Source organism: Megascapheus bottae, chromosome 3, assembly GCF_031878675.1.
Source record: "Megascapheus bottae isolate mThoBot1 chromosome 3, mThoBot2.hap1, whole genome shotgun sequence".
Taxonomy (NCBI): Eukaryota; Metazoa; Chordata; class Mammalia; order Rodentia; family Geomyidae; genus Megascapheus; species Megascapheus bottae.
Window position 1 is genome coordinate 13453323 of NC_143511.1, and position 15284 is coordinate 13468606.

General features: G+C 39.0%; 1 protein-coding gene across 16 annotated transcripts in view; it reads left to right on the top strand.

Annotated features, from left to right (window-relative positions):
- The window catches only part of Cdc14b (cell division cycle 14B), a 108865-nt gene that overhangs the window by 71117 nt on the left and 22464 nt on the right, over positions 1-15284 (top strand). For 15 of the 16 annotated variants that reach the window (XM_090329552.1, XM_090329553.1, XM_090329557.1 and 12 more), the window contains exons 8-12: positions 2045-2132; positions 2915-3145; positions 9829-9967; positions 10766-10943; positions 11532-11629. In XM_090329552.1, the coding sequence (XP_090185678.1) occupies positions 2045-2132; positions 2915-3145; positions 9829-9967; positions 10766-10943; positions 11532-11629 (734 nt within the window). The remainder of the gene's footprint in view (positions 1-2044; positions 2133-2914; positions 3146-9828; positions 9968-10765; positions 10944-11531; positions 11630-15284) is intronic. The other variant, XM_090329564.1, reaches the window with a different exon arrangement.

The following is a 15284-nucleotide window of genomic DNA, read 5'->3' on the forward strand; positions in this document are numbered from 1 at the left end:
TAGGTGATTCATAGCATTCGTGCAGTTTATCCTAAACCCTCACATAACTATTTTTCTTCATCAATTTCTGAATTGCTATGTAATGCTTTTAAACACAACTGAGCAGTTTCCTTGATGAATTGGGTTTGTAGTGAAGGTCAGTTGTTGCTGGGATATAATCATGTGAATAGGATTCTATAAGACCAGCTTTAGCCTACCTTCTCTGTAATAGTATTCCATATAGTCCAGTATATAGCATATCTCTGTAAACTACTGAGAATATCTAAGTTAATAGCACTTTTTGTGCTTTTCTCTATAAAATTACATGTGAAAAAGTAAAATATATTTTCTTTATTTAGGTTGAACAAAATACTCAAAAACAGCAATTGGCCTATGATGATTTTCTGTGTTATTATGGAATAATACAGACACCAAATAGCTCGGCTCCTCTTTTGCCCTACAGCAATGGTGAGGGCAGCAGCAGAGCTATGCACATTAAGTGTTTTTGCTGTCAGGGAACAGGGAACTGTCTGGGGGGCCACAGACCAGTTTGCCAGTTGTTTTTGGAGATTTGAGATTACTGTCTTGAATTTTTCTCCTTTCATTAGTGTTTTTCTTCCTTCTCATTCTTCCTGTTTTCACTTCACTGAAGGCAGAATGAATGTCAAAATCTGTGAGGCCAGCAAGTGAATTAAATCTGTTTCTTGCTAATATCTAATCACAGATTTCCAATTAAATTTCTGGTTTTACTACACAGTGTATGGTAGTGCTTGTTCTTGTCACCTCAACTTTTTATTGCAGAAAACAAGCTCACCAGTTCTCCATGTTCATTAATTAAGTATAAGCTTGAAGTACTGTTGGGGCTCTTTGTAATGTTCAAGGAACTGTCAGTTTATTTGAAACACTTAATTCTATCTTCCACTGTTCATGTCTTCTACAACTCTTAAAAGTCTCTGCACTCCATGGGCCGGAAGTTTAGCCTAATGGTAGAGTGCTTGCCTAGCATACCCAAAGACCCAGGTTCAATTCCTCGGTACCACAAACATGGAAAAAAGCTGGAAGTGGTGCTGAGGCTCAAGTGCTAGAACTCTAGCCTTGAGAAAAGTCCAAGGACAGCCCAGGACTGGCAAAAAAAAAAAAAAAAGTTTCTGTACTCTGTTTCATGATAAGTTTCTATTACTATGAAGTGTGTACTATATGTTAGTAATAATTAAAAAGGTAATTCAATCTAAAGGATTTGACAGGAAGTAACATGGTTTTAGATAGCAGTCATAGTCTTGCTTGGTAGAGATATACTATGGTTTCATTATACTTGTTATTTTGGATTTTGGGGTTGGAATTTTATGGCCTCTTTTGATAGAAAAATGGGGGAAAGGGTGTAATTGTGTAAATAGGTCAGTAAGCACTGAGAAGCCAGGAATGTGAATAGCTGTTTTTCTCTCTTTGTTTTATTTTCATTTTTAATTTTTTTGCCAGTCGTGGGCTTAAGCTCAGAGTCTGAGTACTGTCCTTGGACTTTCTCAAGGTTAGAGCTCTACCACTTGAGCCTCAGCACCATTTCTGGCTTTTTTTTTCTATGTATGTGGTACCGAGGAATTGAACCCGGGTCTTCGTGCATGCTAGGCAAGCACTCTACCACTAGGCCAAACTCCCAGCCCCTCTCTTTGTTTTATTTTGTTTTTCAAAGACTCAACACTTGCTCTTATTGGAGCAATCATTTATGAAAACAGAAGAGTTTCTACATGTATCATACTAGAAGTTTATTTTCTAATAAAAATTAAATTTCTAGAATGAGAAATCATATAGATAAAGTATTTCAGGTATCCTAATCAAGCACATAGTGCATTTTGGAGGCAGAAGTAGCTCTAGTTTTCAAGGGCTGGTCACCACAGCAGAAAAGTAATGGTAAAGGAAGGTGATTAGGCCCAGGTTGACTCTTTCCTGAGAATATTCATAGCAGAGAAACTTAGATTTCTGTCTCACGGCCATTTATAAACAGATAATATGTGGAAACAAATAGACTTGAACTCTGAGACCTCAATATTGTGCTGGTTTTCCCTTGCAGAAAGCAGAAAATGGAGATTTCAATTGGATAATACCAGACCGATTTCTTGCCTTCTGTGGACCTCATTCAAGATCCAAACTTGAAAATGGTATGGGAAATTATGGGAGCCGTATAATTTTATTATTTAATTCTATATATTTCTTTTAGATTTTCTTTCTTTTTTTTTTTGCCAGTCCTGGGCTTGAGCTCAGGGCCTGAGCAATGTCCTTGGACTTTCTCAAGGCTAGAGCTCTACCACTTGAGCCTCAGCACCACTTCTGGCTTTTTTCTATGTATGTGGTACCAAAGAATTGAACCTGGGTCTTCATGCATGCTAGGCAAGCATTTTAACCACTAGGCCAAACTCCAGGCCCCCTTCTTTTAGATTTTCTTATGTGGGGGTGGGGGTACTGTGGTTTAAACTTAGAGCTTCCTGCTTGCTAGGTAGAGGCTGTGGCAGTGAGCCATGTTTCCAGCCTTATATTTTCTTCTGAAAGAGACCAAAAAGCTAGGTGTACCTGTTGTCCCAGCTTTCAGGAACTGAGGTGGGGGGATGTTCATATCCAGCAGTTTGCGGCTATAATGTGCTGTGCTGATTGTATTTCCTCACTTAAGTTTGACACCAATATGGTGACCTGCTGAGAACCACAAAGTTAGAAGGAGAGACCCAAGAATTAAACTAGGCTTGACTATCTAAGCATACTTCGTCATATGAATACATCATTCTGTCTGAATTATAACTTTACACATATTTTGCTTTTGTAGTTATAATCAATTTGGTGTTCATTATCCTGTCCAGATCCTGTCTCTATGTAATTACAGATGAAACTGTCATCCATTGTTTTCTTTCCCTTCCTTTTACAAGATCTGCCACATTTCTTCATTATGTAGGTTACCACCAACATTCTCCTGAGACTTATATTCCATATTTTAAGAGACACAATATTACTACCATTATACGTCTGAATAAAAAGATGTACGATGCCAAACGCTTTATGGATGCTGGTTTTGATCATCACGACCTTTTCTTTGCGGATGGCACCACCCCTACCGATGACATCGTCAGTGAATTTCTGGATATTTGTGAAAGTGCTCAGGGTGGCATTGCAGTACATTGTAAAGGTATGTTTCTAGGATTGGCTACAAGATAGTATGTCTTTTTGACTATGTATGAATTTGTGTATGAATATGTGAAGAAGCACCATACACCCCATTTATATGATATTCCAGGACAGTTGAAGCCATCTTTAGTTTTAAAAGAATACTTTTAAAACACATGAAAAGCATATTGAATCAAATTATTTTTGAAGGTAATCCTTCTAAGTTTTATCATGTTGAAATGTATTTTTTTCTTTACTCAAATACTGAGTGAGAGCAGACTCTTGTTAGAGCTTGTTTTTTGGGGGGAGATGCTCTAAATAAGCCATGAATAAAAAGATAATGTCAATATAACAAAAACAATAGGTAAAAAGCAGCTGCCAATTGTATTCAGTAATGAAAAACTGAAACTTTTTCCTCTTAAGATCAGGAAGAAAACAAAGGTGCCTGTGTCATGTTACTTCCATTCAACATAGTATTGGTAGTTCTACCCAAATAAATCAGAAAAATTAAAAAGGAAAGAAAAACATCCAAACCAAGTGAAGGAAGTAAACTTACCTGTGTTCTTAGGTAATATACTTTTTGTATATAGCATACCTAAATATGCCATTAAAAGTATAGTAGAATTAATTAATTCAACGAGAAGCAAGATGCAAGCCAGTGGATAAAAATCAGTGGTATGTTCTAAAATTAGATAGTAATTCCATGTATAATAGCACTACAACTGAATAATATACTTAGGAATTAACCAAGGAGATGAATAAATTTTACAAAATGTTCTTGAAAGAATTTAAAGGGGCTGGGAATTTGGCCTAGTGGTAGAGTGCTTGCCTAGCATGTACAAAGACCTGAGTTCAATTCCTTGGTACTACCTACATAGAAAAAACCTGGAAGTGATTCTGTGGCTCAAGTGGTAGAGCTATAGCCTTGAGATAGCCCAAGGACAGTGTTCAGGCCCTGAATTCAAAGCCTAGGCCTGGCCAAAAGAAAAGTGAAAGAAATTAAGGAAGACATTTATGGATCGGATAACTTAGTACCGTTAACTTACCAATGAAATCCAAAAGAATGTACAGATTCCATATAGCCTCTCCGTATGCCCTTGTGTGTGCGCATGCTAAGGTTTGAACTGTGGACCTGATATTCTTGTTCACCTTTTTCTTTTTTGGCTGATTGGACATACGAGTCTTGCAGGTTTGTCTACCCCTGCTAGCTCTGAACCTTGATTCTGAGATTCAGCCTCCTTGAGTAGCTAGTATTATAGAAGTGAGCTACTAACTGATAATCAGATTCAATGTAGTCTTTATCAAAATGCCAACTTTTTTTTCCTTTTGGTCAGTCATCGGGCTTTAACTCTGTTCTTGGGTGTTGTCCCTAAGTTCTTCAGCTCAAGGCTACCGTTCTACCCCTTCAGCCACAGAGCCACTTTCAGTTTTCTAGTGGTTAATTAGACATAAGAGTCTCACATGGACTTTCCTGCCTAGGCTGGTTTTGAACTGTGACTCTCAGATGTCAGCCTTCTGAATAGCTAGGATTACAAGTATGAGCCACAGTGCCATGCTAGCATTTTTCGAAGATAGAAAATTTTCACAAATAGTGAGAATGTGCAATACTTCTTTTTTTGTTGTTTGGCTTCTCTCTCAACATCCTCTCCATTACCCTCTATTTTCCTGCCAGTGGTACAATTTAATTTTCTTTATGATTGAGCAAACATTGCAATAAATGATATAAAAGTTTGATATCCATATGCAAAAGAATGAAGATAAATTGAAATATTCCATAACAACATATCTAAGAACTAACTCTACATGGATCTAAGACCTAAGCATAAGACCGAAGTACAAAAGTCTTGTAAAATTATATTTGGTTATGAGTTTTTGGGTATGACAAACATGCAGACACTCAAAGAGAGAACCCTGGGCTAGGAAAAACACGAAACATTTGGTTACCAAAAGATCAACAGTAAAAAGGCAAACCGTACAGTAGGAGAGAATATTTCCAAGTCACAAATCTGGTAAGAGATTAATATCCAGAATATGCAGAGAAAATTCCTAAAATCAATGACAGTAACAACAGAATGCCAATTTAAAAATGAGGAAAGAAGCTGGGTGCCTGAGGCTTGTGCCCATAACCATAATATTACAGAGAAGTTGACATATGATGATCACAGTTCAAAGCCAGTATGATCAGGAAAGTCTGAGACTTCTCTCCAATTAGGTACCAAAAAAGCCAAAAATGGAGCTGTGGCTCAAGTGATAGAGCAGTCGCCTTGAGTATAAATGCTTGCGGACAGCACCCAGAACCTCAATTCAAGCCCTGGGACTGGCACAAAAAACTGGGGAGAGTGGAAGGAAACTGAACGTATTATATTTCTTCAAATAAAAACTGTAAAAACTGGCAGTGATTTCATGCATAATTTCTCCAACATCACTAGTCGTTAGGGAAAGGCTAATCACCCAATGAGAAATCATTTCTCAGTTTTTTCAGATGACTGTTGTTAGAAAAAAAATAAACAGAATTAGTATTGACAAGGATGGTAAAGATTTAGAACTATAGTTCTCTGCTAGTAGGACTGTGAAAAGGTGCAGCTGCTATGGAAAACCTTAGGACAGTCTTCAAACTCAAAATAGAATTATTTTATCTAGCAATTGTATTCCCACCTGTATAGCCTAGACAACAGCAGGGATAGGAGTAAATACTTGCCCACATGTATTTATAGCAACATTCTCCTTAGAAGCAACTTAGAGTGAAGAAATGAATAAACAGGATTATGTAAACAAGGCTTTATATGGTTGCTCACATGTATAAAACCCAGCTACTCTCCAAATAGAGATTATAAAGATAAAGTTTGGAGGACAGTCCAGAGAAAAGTTGGTTGAACCCAACATTGGGTACCTCAGTGATGAGCGCCTGTCATACCAGCTATGGTGGCAAGCATAAAATAGGATCAAACTCCAGGAACACACACAGGCTTTTAAAAACCAAGGTATATCTCAAAAATAACCAGAACAGGGCCCAGGAGTTTTGCCTAGTGGTAGAGTGCTTGCCTAGCATGCACAAAGACCCGGGTTCAATTCCTGGGTACCAAATACATAGAAAAAAAAGCCGGAAGTGGTGCTGAGGCTCAAGTGGTTGAGCTCTAGCCTTGAGAAAGTCCAAGGACAGTGCTCAGGCCCTGAGCTCAAGCCCAGGACTGGCAAAGAAAAAAAAAATTAAAAAATAACCAGAGCAAAAAAAGGCTAGCAATGTTACTGAACCAGAAAAACTGAAATCTCTGAGTTTTAAAAAAAATAACCAAAAACCCTTAATACTATCGAGAGAGAGAGAGAGAGAGAGAGAGAGAGAGAGAGAGAGAGAGAGAGAGAGAGAGAGAGAAGGGAAGGAAAACATACTATGAAATCTCAAATATACATCTTGAAGATACCACTAAGTGAAGCCAGCTGATCAAAAACATGTCTTTTATGATTCCATTCTCATTCTTGTTACAGATTTTGAAAGAACTATCTTTAAAATTGCTCAATAATCTGGTCAGGAAAGGGGCCTAGTGTAAATTGCTTGCCTAGCATGCATGAAGCCCTGGGTTCAATTCCTCAGTACTGCATACAGAGAAAAGCTGGAAGTAGCTCTGTGGCTCAAGTGGTAGAGTGCTAGCCTTGAGAAAACTCAAGAATAGTGCCCAGACCCTGAGTTTAAGCTCCAGGACTGGCAAAAAAATATGCTCAATAATTAAAAATTATAGACAGCTAAATGAAATCAGAAAAATGACACATGAATAGAATTGGTCATTTTTATGTTTGTTTTTTATTTTAGAAAACAATCTAACATGAATTTATTTTTTTAAAGCAGACAAAATACCATTTTTAGCATTGTTTTAATCAAGTAATGTAGCTGTTTGAAACAAAAAAATTAAGACAATATAGCAAAGTAAAGGATTACTCTATTAGGAGAACCTCTAAATAAAATCCAGATTGTGTGAATTTCTAATATGCGCTTATTACCACGCTAGGTGCTGATGGCTCATGCTTATAATCCTAGCTACTCAAGAGGCTGAGATCTTTGGGTTTCAGTTCAATGTCAGCCTGGGCAGGAAAGTCCATGAGACTCTTATCTCCAAATAACCACCAGAAAACTGGAAGTGGCACTGTAGCTCAGAGTGGTAGAGTGTTAGCCTTGAGCAAAAAAAAAAAAAACTCAGGGACAGGACCCAGGCCTACAACCGGAGGAAAAAATTATTATACCAAGCTATTGAGTTTTTCCTCAGCTAGGGTGCTCTTGCTCCTCAGGGGTGCTTTGGTTTTCCTAAGTGAGTAGGAGATAGAATTTGGTATGTGGTTGGTGGAGACCCAGGATGCTATGAATCATCCTACAATAATACATATGACTCTCAGCCAAGAATTAGTCAGCTTTAAATATCACTGTGGATGTTGAATAGCCCTGAGGCAGCCTGCCAATGAGAACCTGAAGATGGGAATTTGATCATTGTTTTCCAGAGGAACGTGATGACTTTGAAAATAGAGGTTATAAAGAAGTGTTACCATGCTTGAGGTACAGTAATGTAGACTATCTGCTAACCAATAGAAGTATTGTTTTCTCACAGTTCTAAGCTAGAAGTTTAAAGATCTATGTGTTTGCAGGGTGGGTTTCTGATGAAACCTCTGTTCTTGACTTGATGACTGCTTTTTCTTGTTTCCTCTGTATGCCACTTGAGCCACAACACCACTTCCAGCTTTTTCTGTGTATGTGGTACCAGGGCTTTGTGCATGCTAGGCCAGCACTCTACCACTAGGCCAAACTTCCAGCCCTATATTATTTTTTTCTAAAGACTGGTGTAAAATTCCATTGTGTATAGGTACCACATTTTTTGGATGCACTCATCTATTGTAGGCCATCTGGACTGTTTTCCCAAAGTGGCTATTGTGAATAGGCACCAGTGAACATGGACATGCAAGGGTCTTAATAGTATCCTGGCTTGTGATGTTCTAGGTAGATGCCCAGGAGGAGTGATATGTCTGAATCTTAGGGAAGACTATGTTTAGTTTCTTGAAGAACCTTCAGACTGCAGTGGTTGTGCTAGTTTACATTCCCATTAACCGTACAATAGGATTTCTTTTCCCTTATATCCCTGCCATTATTTGCTGTTGTTGCAATTCACAATGTTGGCCAATCTAACTGGGGTGAGATGGAAACTCAGGATTTGTTTTGATTTGCATTTCCTTTATGGCCAGGGATGATGAGCATTACCTCATGTTTTTCTTTGTGCTTGTTTAGTGATTGTTTTACTGGCTTTGAGAGGGGTTTTTTGAGTTCCTTGCATATTTTGGGTATTAGGCCTTTCTTTGATGTTTTGCTGGTAAAGATCTTCAAGACTGTTGGCTGTCTTTCTAGTTTACTAACTATGCCCTTAGCTGTGCAGAAACTTTTATTTTGATGTAATCCCATTTGTCAAGCCCCTCTCCTATCTGCTGGGTCCCTGGGATTAGGAAAGTGGCTTAGGGGTAGAGTGCTTGCCTAGGGCTTGCATAAAGCCCTTGGATTGATTCCTCAATACCACACAAACAGAAAAAGGCAGAAGAGGTGGCAGTGTGGCTCAAGTGACAGAGTGCTTGTCTTGAGCAAGTGAAGTTCTGAGACAGTGCCCAGGCCCTGAGTTCAAGTCCCAAGAATGGCCAAAAAAAAAAAAGTTTCTTCTTATGCCTATGAATTCCAGTCCTAGGCTTTTCTTAACACCTTCCTCCATAATCTTCCATGTGATTCCAGTCCCAAAGCCACCTCTACATGTGTTCTGCAGTAACCTACATGTCCTGTTCATGAAGGCCCTCTAGAGAACCAAGAGCACTAGGATGTTTTATGTATTTGGGAAAATCTATTATGTATTTATTAAAAGGCATGGCTCACATGAATGCAGAGTTTGGAAAGATCAAGATTTGCCAAGTGGGCTGGTAGAGTGGAGACCTAGAAAAGCTTAGTGGGTTGGGGGAGGATGAAGTTTGAAGGCAGTTTGCAGGACAATTCCCTTTTGTTCTGAGAGGCCAGTCTGGGTTCCGGCCTTCAACTGATGGATAAGATCCACTCACTTTAGTTGAGGGCAGTATGTTAAATTCACCAATTTAAATGTTGATCTCCCAGCCAGGCTCATACCTGTAATCCTCAGGAGCCTGAGGATTATGGTTGGAAGCTAGCCATGCTAGAAAATTGTGAGACTCTTGGCTCCAATTAAGTACCCAAAACCCATGAGATAGAGCTGTGGATCAAGTGGTAGAATGCTAGCCTTGAGCCAGGAGCGTGGCCGCCTAGCAAGCACAAAGCCCTGGGTTCGATTCCTTGGAACTACATACATAGAAAAGGCACTGTGGCTCAAGTGTCAGAGTGCCATCTTTTGAGCATTCCTGAGTTCAAGCCCCAAGACTGACAAAAAAAAAAAGTTGGATGTGGGAATACGTGATAGGCTTAGACAGTAAACACTTACTGATCTCTATTGCTCAGAAAGTGATTCTCTTGGCTTCACTTCAAATCATCTGTGGGATTTTAAAAACTGGCTATGCTGCATACCAATTAGATCTTAATTCTGGGCGCAAGGCCAGGTGCTGGTCTTTTCTGAAACTTTTCCAGGTGATTTCACTATGTAACCACTAGAGAGATCTTAAGACTTTGCAGCTGCTCGGAAAATTCTAGAATATACAGCAGGCTCATCACTTGGCTTGTTTCCCTAGCTGGCCTTGGTCGAACAGGCACACTCATATCCTGCTACATCATGAAGCATTATAGGATGACAGCAGCAGAGACCATTGCATGGATGAGGATCTGCAGACCAGGCTCAGTCATTGGGCCTCAGCAGCAGTTTTTGGTCATGTAAGTAACTTTTGTAATTCCTCAGGACATGCTGGGGTTGGGAGACTGATGAGGGAACAATTTCCATTAGGATTCTGTCCTAGCAGATAGTTTGTTAGGAGAAAATTGTGCATTTTCTGGAAAGCTGCTTTTTGATTTGTTTTTGCTTTTTTATTTTTAGAAGTTTATTTTTTTAATTATTATAATGTATAGAGGGGTCACAATTACATTCGCCAGAGGGTACATCACTTCTCACACACTGACACCCCCTCTCATGTTTTTGTCCCCATCTCCCTCCCCCGACCCCCTCCCAGTCATCTTGTTTTACCCCCTTCCCTTTCCTATTTCAAATAAACAAATAAATGTATATACAGTGTACCAGATAACAATGTCACATACTATAACAATATGGGATTAAACGAAGGGAAATAGCATAGTGCATTAAGAACAATAATCACATAATACAAAGCTCTTGTTTCCACATCCTGAAGATCCTTTCATTTAGCCTCATCCTGTATGGCCTTATGTATCTAGATTTTGAGCTATTATAGTCCTCTGCTAGGAGACTCCTAGGTTTGTAATAATTATTACAAATGAGGGAAACCATGGAGTCTTATGTTCCTTTGGGTCTGGCTTACTTCACTTATGATTTTTTTTCCTAAGTCTTTCCATTTCCTTACAAATGGGGGGATGTAATTCTCTCTGATGGCAGCATAGAATTCCATTGTGTATAAATACCATATCTTTGTGATCCAGTCTTCTACTGAGGGGCAGCTGGGTTGGAAATCTGTTACTTAAATTGTTACTTAAATGCACTAGGAAACAAACGAGCCTATGGCTGGAAGGTGAATATTTTCTTCAGAAGTTGAGGGAGCAAGAGAATGGACCGCATGGAGCAGCCTTCTCCAAACTCCTGTCGGGTGTTGATGACATTTCAATAAGTGGAGTCGAGAATCAAGACAAACAAGACAAGCCAGACAAGCAAGAACCTGAGCCGGTAATGGATTCATCCCTGTCGTGCTGTTTTTATTGCCGTAAATGCTGTTGAGGACGTTGTAGGGCGTGAAGAAAACTGTAGGTAAAAATAATAAAGTGCATTTCTGAGGGGCTTAGTAAATTTTTATTAAAAAGAGCTAGAATTGTTTGTCCATAAAACTTTATTCACGTATTTATCTATTTCTTAAGCACTGGTGGAAAATTAGTCTAAAGGGACCTAGTTACTCCCCAAATGCATTCCCTCCCCGTTTTTTTAATTCCTTCCAGCTAATTTAGGGAATCTGTAGTTATCTCAAAGAGCTAAGGCTTTAGCAGGTAGCAGTACTAAATTGTGGATAGTGAAATTTTAAAAACTGAAAAATCCATTATGCCTTTTCATTGCCCACATGCTTTATCATGAGGGCTGTTGGATTCTGACCTGTAATTTGATTTTTGGAAAGAGAAAAATAATCAAAACTTCACAAACCCTTGAAGTTGTTCATGGTATATATTTATGGTGTGTTATTCTGGATCAATAGCCACTGTGCTTTACTGATCCAATAAGTACAAACTTTAAAATAATTAGCTCAGTGTTCTTTTACTTACACAGTACAGTGATGATGAAGAAATCAATGGAGTAACGCAAGGTGATAGACTTCGGGTACTGAAAAGCAGAAGACAATCAAAAACAAATGCTAAACCCCTCACGTGAGTCTTTTGTTTTCTTGTGGTTGCTCTTGCCTAATATGTGTATAGGATCCTTTGTGATCATTTTTTTTCTCCACAGCTGCCTTGCCACGATTAGAATCTAGGGTGCTGGCCTAGGAAGCCCTTAACTATTCATTGTAATGTTAGTAGCCATTGTAGGTAGGAAAGCCTTTTCTACGTAGATAATCATTTGTGATATCCTCAAGATAGAGACAAATGTGAGACCCTGAATCACAGACTTATCCTTAGTTACTAAAATGGTGACTTTCTGTAAGTACCTTTACAGTATCACACATCACCTTTCCATAAGGTAGGTAGGTCATGACAGGGTGTGTGTGAGACAGGATAACATAACATGATTTTGTTGTTTGTCACCAACAATGAACAGCCTAAACTGTTTTGGAGAAATCATTTTCAAATTACAAAAGGAGGTTTAACATGCATATAGGAAGGTTTTTTGGTTTTATGGATGTATTCAGGTGCACATGTACATTCTGATGTACTTGGGTTAGTTTGGAGACACCGACCTGAGACATTCAAGTTGGTGGGTAAGTGTAGACAATTAAAATATGAGTGGCCAGTGTTCTTTTTTGTAGACTTTCCATCTGTGCCACTGGATTGCGTCCTTCTAGGAACTTCCCTTTCACTGTGGAGAAACCATATTTCCAGCTTTCTTTGTAAGGAAGGATCAACAGATTTAGATCATTTTATTTGGTGTAATGTTTTGTAATGCATGGAATTGGCAATGTCATGATTTTGAGTTCTCAAGTAGAATTATACATAGGGCATGTGTGTGTCATCATGGGATGCAACCCTTGAGATTGGAAACCCAAAGTAAAGCATTAACATGTAAACATTAACATATAAAATACAGGTGAGTGAATATAGGATGTCAGTTATGAGTCGGGACATTTATTAGAAATTCTCTTTGTAGCTTAGAGATACTGCTGATACACTTTGTAAATGAGCTTTTTGTATAGTTGATTGCATATACACTGTGTGATGTATTTTAATGTCAAGTGCCAATTTGTTAATTTTTTTTAATTGGTGGCCTAATAGTTCTTTTTATTTAAACCATAAGTATCCAGAAACTACTTCTAGACACGATGGAGGAAAGTAGGTATTACCCACAAGCAGTGTGTTTCACTCACTTGGCTGTGCACTTAGTCACCTGCGAGATTATGGAATGTAGCTTACTGTAACTTATATATATATATTGGTGGGTGGCTTTTAGCTGTACCCAGTTATGGTGATGTTTTTTGTTGTTGATGTTTTTTGTCAGTCGTGGGACTGGAACTCAGGGCCTGGGAATTGTTTCTGAGCTCTTCAGTTCAAAGCTGCCACCCTACTCCTTGAACCACAGCACCACTTCCCCAGTTATGTTTTTAAGAATCTACATCATCAGTTTATTTCTTAGTTGTTTGAACATCTGGTGAGGAGTCAAGGGATATAAATTCTGCTTAATCAAAAGTTCTTATGGGGGCCGAGAGTTTGGCCTAGTGGTAGAGTGCTTGCCTAGCATGCACGAAGACCCAGGTTCGATTCCTCGGTACCATATACGTAGAAAAAAGCCGGAAGTGGTACTGAGGCTCAAGTGGTAGAGCTCTAGCCTTGAGAAAGTCCAAGGACAGTGCTCAAGCCCTGAGCTCAAGCCCAGGACTGGCAAGAAGAAAAGTTCTTATGAATGAATTTACATGAAATTTCCTTCAATTATCTTTACTTTCAGGAATGTACTGAGTTCATATCAAGCCATTCTCAAGTCTAGGGAAGTCGAAATTATAAAATGTGTAGCTGATAAGTTTGTAGTAACATAAATGAAGATGTAAAATGTACTAGCAGATGACTGTAGGTGTCATTCTCTTCCCTAGTATATGTGATGTTTTCTGGGATAGGAGTCCCAAGGTGAGGAATAGTGGTTGGATAAAAGTTACAAAGGCTTGGGAGTGTAAACTAAGTAAAGCACTTGCATGAGGTATTGGATTTGAGCCCCAGCACCACACGAAAAACAAGTAACTAGAAAAGACTGAAGAAAAAAGATTGGGCTTTTATGCCATTGTTTAGTTTGTACTTATGCTTAACTTTACTTCCCCCCCAAGTAATAATGCTTAGTGCATTATTATATAAAAAAATTCATCTTTGGAATAAAATTGGATAAAAAGGACAAAAGCTGGATGTTGGTGACTCATGCCTATAATTCTACCTGTTTAGGTTGCAGCTTAGAAGGAATATAATTCAAGGCTAGCCCAGGCATAAACTGGTGACCCATCTCAGTAGCTAGGCACAATATAAACCTGGCATCTACCTACATGAGAAGTGAACATATCGTTCACAAACCTGATTGGCTTGGGCATATAAGTGAGATTGTTTTAAAAAATTAACAGCCAAGGCCGGCAGTTTGGCCTAGTGGTAGAGTGCTTGCCTAGCATGCACGAAGACCCGGGCCAAAAAAAAATAGTAACAACAGTCATAACACTCATACTAAAGGAAGCTACACTTAGATGATCGGGGCGGAACCAAAAGTATAACTCCTTAACATTTAAAATACTGTCAGGATCTCACAGACTTTCCTGCCCAGGCTGGCTTTGAATCATGGTCCTTGGATATCACCCTCCTGAGTAGCTAGGATTATGGGCTGCATGGGACTTACCTCCAAGCATCAAAAAAGCTGGAAGTAGAGCTGTAATTCAAGTGATAGAGCACTAGCTTTGAGTGACAAAGCTCAGGGACAGTGTTGAGACCCTGATTACAAGCACCAGGACTGACACCATGAAGGAAGGAAGGAAAGAAATGAGTGAGGGAAGGATGTCTAGAGACATGATTGAGGTAAGAGCACTTTTGAATTCAGCCCCTATTTTCCCTTCAAGTTGTTTTTTGCCAGTCCTGAGCCTGAGCTCAGAGCCTGAGTGCTGTCTTTGTTTGTTTTTCTTAAAGCTAGAGCTCTATCACTAGAGCTACAACACCACTTCCCACTTTTTCTGTGTATGTGGTACCGAGGAATCGAACCCAGGTATTTGTGCATGCTAGGCAAGCACTGTACCACTAGGCCAAACTCCAAGCCTTCAAGTTGTTCCTTTTGTAGTTTCTTGAAAATAATAGAATAGTCCCTAAACTGTCTTCTTTCTCATACAGAATTAACAGATTTCTAAGCCGTACTTTTAAAGAAGCATGAATATCAAATATGTCTGGTCTCTAATTAGGAGGTTGGAAACCCTGAGCTTGGACAGAGAACCAGGAATTCCCTCTTTCCTGTCTGCAGCATTCTGGTTAGCCCAGCTTCATTAGCTATGGTAATTATCCAGTTTTGCTCTTGTTTTTGGCTCTTTTGGCCCTAGGAGGGAAAGTCATTTGGAAATTTTCCTTCCTTTCCCTGCCAAGTCTTCCTTGGTAATAAAGAATCAAAGGCCCCCCTCAAGAGTGTTTGATACAAGCTTTTGTTTGAGAATTTAAATTCAGTTCTGTTCCCAGTTTTAACATCTATCACTGTGGGTATGTTCTTTTGCCTCCATATTTTTACTTATGCTTAAGAAGACATCTGCAAAAGAGAAGGTAATGTAATGCCCAATCCACAAGTACTGGTGATTCTTAGGCAGTATTCCAGTGATTGGTTTCTTCATCTAGAGAGATGTTAGAAATGATAAAAATAGCCCTGTCTTTG